The 7,623-nt window shown below is 42.1% G+C and overlaps 1 protein-coding gene across 1 annotated transcript in view; it reads left to right on the forward strand.

Annotated features, from left to right (window-relative positions):
- slc2a10 (solute carrier family 2 member 10) overlaps nucleotides 1–7,327 on the forward strand; it is a 12,520-nt gene extending 5,193 nt beyond the window's left edge. The window contains exons 2-7 of the mRNA XM_046075195.1: nucleotides 1,564–1,633; nucleotides 3,412–4,695; nucleotides 4,969–5,091; nucleotides 6,423–6,474; nucleotides 6,585–6,677; nucleotides 6,939–7,327. Coding sequence (XP_045931151.1) covers nucleotides 1,630–1,633; nucleotides 3,412–4,695; nucleotides 4,969–5,091; nucleotides 6,423–6,474; nucleotides 6,585–6,677; nucleotides 6,939–7,086 — 1,704 coding nt within the window. The 5' untranslated portion in view covers nucleotides 1,564–1,629 and the 3' untranslated portion in view covers nucleotides 7,087–7,327. The remainder of the gene's footprint in view (nucleotides 1–1,563; nucleotides 1,634–3,411; nucleotides 4,696–4,968; nucleotides 5,092–6,422; nucleotides 6,475–6,584; nucleotides 6,678–6,938) is intronic.
- Nucleotides 7,328–7,623: the final 296 nt, after the last annotated feature.

Consider the following 7,623-nt stretch of genomic DNA (forward strand, 5'->3'; position numbering starts at 1 on the left):
ATTTTTTTACATTTTAGACAGAGGGTGGATGGTTTGAAAAAGGTATCAAGGAAGCCATTTACACCCGGGTTGAATAGCTGTTGCTAACAGGGGAGGGGTCTGCTACACCAATTATCCTCCACTTATAAAGCCATCATTTCATCACTTCCCAGGAAACTAAACCAACATTCACTTTTGGCCTCAGGTGAGGATACCAGCGATGGTCGTTTAGACTTGGCCTTGGGTGCCTCGAACAACAATAACGACTCTTGTTACAACAGCCAGGAGCACTAAGGAACAAGTGGTATCAATCATCTTGACAACGACCCCACAGAGGTTAAATAGCTGAGTTTCCCTACCAGTCAGTCAGAACTGAAGAACTCTCTTGAATGAGGGACAAAACATCTTTGAGTATCTCCAATCAAGTCCAGTTGCCCTTGACTTCAACCTTCCTTGGATAGCTATGACCTGGATGACTGAGAACCTTCACAGACATTGTAAGGTGAAGTTTCACTGTTTGAGTTAAAATTGTCTGAACTTTGAACTATAAGGCCAGGGGTTTTCAAAGTCGGAGACTGCGGGCCTTTCCTCAGACAAAGCTTGGGGAATGCCCCCCACCACCACCACCACATCTTTAGTTCACTTGGTAAGTTTCGCTCAATTCCTGGATGCCTCTGGGATCATGATTATATTATCTGATCCCATAGACACTCAACATGTGAGCCAAGATAGCCTAATATTGCTGTTTGACATAACTTCTGACTACACCAAATAGTTTTAGAAAATGAGGGACCTAAGGCATTTATTAGTTTCTTGACTGATGGGGGGGGGGAAACAGTTCCCAAAAACTACTGTATCTCTGAACTCTCGCACATATAGGCTCTTATATGTGATCTCCTTTTAATAACTAAGGCAATAAGTAATGTAATATTGTTTCACTTCCATTCACCGAGCCTCCCCTGAAACTGTTTTGATCCCCCATGGGTAGGCCCGCCTCACACTTTGAAAACCCCTAACAGTGACAATTAGTTTCAGATTTTGTGTGTTCGTCTATGTATTGTTTTGAGTTTCAAACATCCAAAGTGAGCTACAATCCCAGTAAGTTCAGTCAGTACCGAACCAAAAAATGGAAACAAGGAATGATTTTCCTGTGTTTTCCAGTTCATATCTGTGGAGCAACAGTTCTTTTGAAATCTGAGCTGTGGTGGTGCTTCAGACCACTGTAGATTCCTCCTGTTGTTCTTTCAGAGGCACACACCAAATTCCACACTGTCCTGTCATTATCAGCTGATGGGATATTTGGTGTTAATATAAGACTAAACAAGCTAACTGATTTCTACACAGCCGTGTGTTTTGTTGAGTCCATCTCAAGTGGACTCCCTAATGAAATGGCTGCAATCAACAAGATGGTTGTCATGGCGATGGGGCAGCGACAGGTTTTTGTGGGCTCCCTTGTCCCTCCCTTTTCTGTCAGCAGGACACAAGACTCCCGGTGGGACAGACTAGGAGAGGGAGAGCACTGCTGGAACTGGAGATTGTCCGTATTATTATTATGATTATTTTATGTTTTGTTTTATTTCACAGAGGATGTCTTCTAAGAAATGAATCGGCACAGTCTGACTGAAATGTACACATAACAGGAGAGAAGCAATGGGTAGGTTATTTGTAAAATTGTAAATTTTCCATTGTAAAGCAGTCATTTCAGGATGTTACCCTGCAAAGTATTTCTTCTTACCCGAATGTGAAGTGAGTTGAGTGACAGATCTATGAAATGCATCTGGTTCCCCTGTAGGCCCGACTAGTGTGACCTGTTTAAACTCACTGAAGTGGTTTTATGTCAAATCAGTCAATCAAATGAGCAAAGAAAACTAAACTGTCAGATGGACTGTATCTGCCGTCAGTAAGGAAGTGTTCTTATCTTCAGTTTTTCACATATGAATGAAAGACAGAGGGATTTTTTATCTAAGCAGCTTTAATTTTTTGTATTTCGCTGTGCCTCGTTTGCATTTCTGTCAATAGATATTGCATATGAAAGACTCAGGTTAATGTGAGGAGCAGCTGCAGAGCAGTCAGAGTGATGAATGTGTGTCATTCATTTTGAAAGTACCTACAAAATGATACTGTAAACTAAGAGACATACTTTATTTAATTTATTTGTCAAGGACCGTGCACAATATTGAACATTAATGTTGCTATTTTATGGATTACTTCAAGCTTATTAAATCGATCAGTAAATACTAGATTACCCATGTGTGTTTATGCTTAGAAGATTAGCATAGATGTTCATGTTGGCTACATCTGTTGTTGTTCTAACCTCACCAGCAAGATACAAAGAATAAATTCATTAAGTTTAAACTCTGATCAGTCTTACACACAGTTCACATTATTACCATAGACTGTAGAAAAATATGGCTCTATTGCTGTGGTAACATTACCTAAACTGAATAAAAGAACAGATCTACCTAATTTAACAGTTTGTAATTGGTCAGCTTTTGACACGGCTTCTGTTGAGAGCCGAAGACTCCTTAAGAACAACACACCAGATGAAGATGTAGTACTTCATAAAGTTAGACAGGGACCACCGGACACTCCTCTGGCATCTTCTCCTAGTGTCCATGGCACAGTTGTGAACTGGATCATTCTTGTGTGTATGATTGCTGTTGTCAGTGCATACTCCGTTGGATTTGGACCAAGTTTGTATATTCACTCAAAATTGGTCTTTTTAAATTTAGATGTCACAGTTTTTATTCCAAATTGTTCATTTAAAGCTACACAAGGCATGATTTATTTATTTATTTTTTAAACAACAGTACCCTTACACAGAATTTTTTAAAACTTCTTTATATACATGTTGTGTAACTATGACAACCAGAGGCCGAAGAAAACCGAGGCCGAGAAAACATAGCAAAAAAGTATGTAAATGTAAAAACCTATACAGTCTACGGGCAAAACACACGATAAAAATGGAATTTAACAAAGTGGCGCTGTCCTTAACGTCCCTCTGGAGTGCCGCAGCACCCATTTTGGAAACCACTGCTCAAACATTTGTGACATCATCCGTAGCTTCCTGTAGGCACAGTGTATTTGAAGATTACTTGCTGCTTACACAGAGAGGTAAATGGAGCCTGAAATTCCTGAAGAAAGGACCTTAGTTTCATAAACCTTTGTAAAAACAAGCTCCTTGGATTCCTTTTTTTGAATGGATATTTATGGAGTCTGCAATAGTGGTAATGCATCATAATGCAACTTTTCCCTGGCTTTAGCCCTAATGGTGGATTTAACACAGCAAAGTCTTAAACTCTAAGAGGTTGAAACATTAACATGAAAATTCAGACATTCACCATAGAGGATACGTTGGTGTGTAAATGTATGTCTTTTGTTCAGAGTGCTCTTTTCAAAAGGTAAACCATCTGATTGTTTCCTTCCTCCTAGGTAGCCCGATCCCCCTGTTGGCCAGTGTGGTGTCCACTCTGGGTGGCCTGGTCTTTGGTTACGAGTTGGGCATCATCTCAGGTGCTTTGCTGCAGCTGAAGGCAGAGTTCAGACTCTCATGTGTCCAGCAGGAAGCTCTGGTCAGCTCTTTGTTAATAGGAGCTCTGCTGGCCTCCATCATGGGCGGCTGCTTGATCGACTACCACGGCCGCAGGAACTCCATCCTCCTCAGCAATGCCCTGATACTGACCGGCAGCCTTGTCCTGCTCATCAGCTCCTACTCTGCGCTGGTGGTGGGCAGGATCACAGTGGGCTTCGCCATGTGTATATCTTCCATGTCCTGCTGCATCTTTGTGTCTGAGATGGTTACTCCTGGCCGCAGGGGCTTCCTGGTAACACTGTACGAAGCTGGGATCACTGTGGGTATCCTGGCAGCCTATGCCATGAACTACATCCTGTCTGACTCTAAAAGAGGGTGGAAGTGGATGTTTGGATTAGCCATTGTACCGACTTTGATTCAGCTGGTCTCTATCTGGTTTCTTCCGTCCAGCACTAAGGGCTCTTTACAGCAGAGAGATTGCTTTCCAACTGAAAGAGACCTCACGAGCGCCATTGAAAACCTGGAAGCAGATGACTCAAAAGCCAGCTCCAGCCTGGAAAACAAGAAGGTTCAGTACAACAGCATGTACCTGTTCCAGCGTAAAGACAACATGAGGACTCGGACTGTCATTGGCCTCGGACTGGTGCTCTTTCAGCAGTTCACAGGCCAGCCGAATGTTCTCCTCTACGCCTCCACCATCTTCCACTCGGTGGGGTTTCATAGCAATGCCTCGGCAGTGCTGGCGTCTGTGGGCTTGGGGTTAGTCAAAGTGATTGCTACTCTGACCTCCATGGTGTTTTCAGACAGGGTGGGCAGGAGGCCTCTGCTCATCAGTGGATGCTCCGTTATGGAACTGGGTCTGATAACCATTGGACTCCTCAGTGGACATTCGTTGGTGAATGCTAAGAGGCCGTGTAATTCTGAGGACTTTAGTGTTAACAGAACAGATCTACCTAATTTAACAGTTTGTAATTGGTCAGCTTTTGACACGGCTTCTGTTGAGAGCCGAAGACTCCTTAAGAACAACACACCAGATGAAGATGTAGTACTTCATAAAGTTAGACAGGGACCACCGGACACTCCTCTGGCATCTTCTCCTAGCGTCCATGGCACAGTTGTGAACTGGATCATTCTTGTGTGTATGATGGCTGTTGTCAGTGCATACTCCGTTGGATTTGGACCAAGTTTGTATATTCACTCAAAATTGGTCTTTTTTAAGTTTAGATTTAACAGTTTTTTTATTCCAAATTCTGTATTTAAAGCTACATAAGGCACAATTTATTAAAATACAACCATGCTATCAGCCTAAATTAATAAGCACGTTGGGGCTGCCCGCAAGCAAAAATGCCTGATGTAGCTTTGCTCTGTTTTAAATAACATTGTCCAACGCAGAACCTCACCTTTTCTAGTGGGTAATAAGAGTAGGGAAATTAAGCTTGTTTTTTGTCTTTGATCAGTGACCTGGCTTCTCCTGAGTGAAATATTTCCAGCTGCTATCAGAGGAAGGGCATTCGCATTCACCAGCTGCTTCAACTGGGCTGCCAACCTGTTGGTCACATTCACTTTCTTGAATTTTATTGGTGAGTTCCCATGCACCCACGGCAGACCATTTTCACTAGTCACAGTAGGAATAGTGCTGGTGTAACTAATAGCCTAACATTAATGGTGGTTCTGTTCCATTAATATTTCCCAATAAGCCAGTTAGTCCACAGTAATACTACCAGTACCCTGGAACCAGGAAAAGCTACATGGAATGCAGCCAGTGACGAAAAAAGTGCTTTTCATTGATTGACAACTCAAAATATTTACCATGTAAAAGTCCTCTACATGAGTCTGACTATCTTGATATATTGTTAGATCAATATATAAATTTATATATATACATATACCAAATCCTGAGAAAAATATCTGGCTCTTTAGCTGCTATGTGCTCCAATTTGTTGCCGGCTGGAAACCACTGCCTGCTTCTGAAATGAGCTTGAGGAGAGCCGTGAGGCTGAACCCAAAAACTCAGGTTGATGCTAAAACACTGTAAAGGTGAGGGGAACTGCAGAGTTGGGTGAGAATTCTCTGCAGGTTTGTCAGTATATGAGCAACTCACATACACATAATCGTGATCCATTGATGAAGCAGTGCAAATGAGTTGAGAGTCCATTTTTAAAATTCACTTTACTTAAGTAATTATATCATTTTTGATAAATTTATTAACGTATATTGATTGAGTAATTAAGAAAATACATTAAGTTAATTTAAATTCACCAATATATCTCGATATTTGCCATTTGGAAGACCATAATTTAAGGCCCTGCACAAAGGTGTTTAGCCTAGCCAGGTAAAAGTTGGGTGGAGCTGTGTTGGGCATTATGTGAAGGCACCACACTCACTGTCGTATCAGACCTTTTTTTAACTTGTGACATTTGTCAAACACGGGCGTAACCAATGTCCCTGATAATGGCTGCACTCCCACCAGGTGTTGCAGTTCCTGAGGCCTGGCATTGGGTATGTTAGCTTACTGAGACGCTTCAATGAAATAGAACCATAAATTTCACAATGCCTGCTGAGATAAAGATTTATCTGTCCTACCTAACCAAACTAACAGGGGGGCGAGACATGTCATTGTCATATTGTATTGCTGCTTAATAGTACATTTGTACTAAGTGTGAAAATATTAATAAACATGACATTTCTAACTATTAGAGTGATCTTAAAATAAAATTCAGGCCATAAAAGAACTATGCCCAGTAACTTTGTAGATACTGGTTAATTGATTAATTTAGTTTAAAAAATGATAGCAGGCAGAGAGTCAACAGTGTTTTTAAATCAACAGATGCAATTGGTCTGTCGGGGATGTTTCTTTTGTATGGGATGAGTGCTGTGGCAGCTGGTGTTTTCTTCTACTTCATATTACCAGAGACCAAAGGGAAGACTCTGGAGGAGATAGACGAGGAGCTGTGTTTCAGCAGGTAGGACCCATTCGCTATTTGACTGATGAAATGCAGTCAAATAGACACATGTCATGTCAGATGAGGCATGTTGAAGCACTTATGTGTTGTTCCTTTGCCTTGTTTTGCAGGTTGTACCACAGTAAGGAGTGTTGTGGCATCATCAGACGGAGAAACATTTCCCCACAATACCAGAGAGTGCACTGTCAAGTTACCACCTCAGGGTGATGCACCTGATTTTACAGTAACGCTTAAGATTACAATAGATTCTGATGTGTACAGCAAAATTACTCTGCCGTTACAATGTGATATTTTGTACTAACAAGTGTCTAACAGTGTAAATTTGCTGTCCCCTCAAAATAACACATCACACAGCCATTACTGTCTAAACCGCTGGCAACAAAAGTGAGGACACCCCTAAGTGAAAATGTCCAAATGGGCCTAAAGTGTCAATATTTTTTGTGGCTACCATTATTTTCCTGCAGTGCCTTGACCCTCTTGGGCATGGAGTTCACCAGAGCTTCACTTCTTGCGCCCCTCCATGAGGACGTCACAGAGCTGGTGGATGTTAGAGACCTTGCGCTCCTCCACCTTCCGTTTGAGGACGCCCCACAGACGCTCAATAGGGTTTAGGTCTGGAGACATGCTTGTCCATCACCTTTACCCTCAGCTTCTTCTTCAGCTAGCGAGGCAGAGGTCGTCTTGGAGGTGCGTTTGGGATCGTTCTTCTTTGGTCGAGCATGGCGAGGCCTGTTCTGAGTGGAACCTGCCCTGTTGAGCTGCTGCTCAACTTCAGGGTCTTGGCAACCTTCTGATAGCCTAGGCCATCTTTATGTAGAGCAACAATTCTTTTTTTTTCAGATCCTCAGAGAGTTCTTTGCCATGAGGTGCCGTGTTGAACTTCCAGTGAGCAGTAGGAGGGAGTGTGAGAGCGATAACACCAAATGTAACGCACCTGCTCCCCATTCACACCTGAGACCTTGTAACACTAACGAGTCACATGACACCGGGGAGGGAAAATGGCTAAATGGGCCCAATTTGGACATTTTCACTTATGGGTGTACTCACTTTTGTTGCCAGTGTTTTAGACATTAATGGCTCTCTGAAGATATAATCAAATATTTAATATAACAATGTGAGGAGTGTACTCACTTTTGTGAGATACTGTAT

This window comes from Micropterus dolomieu, linkage group LG18, assembly GCF_021292245.1.
Source record: "Micropterus dolomieu isolate WLL.071019.BEF.003 ecotype Adirondacks linkage group LG18, ASM2129224v1, whole genome shotgun sequence".
Taxonomy (NCBI): Eukaryota; Metazoa; Chordata; class Actinopteri; order Centrarchiformes; family Centrarchidae; genus Micropterus; species Micropterus dolomieu.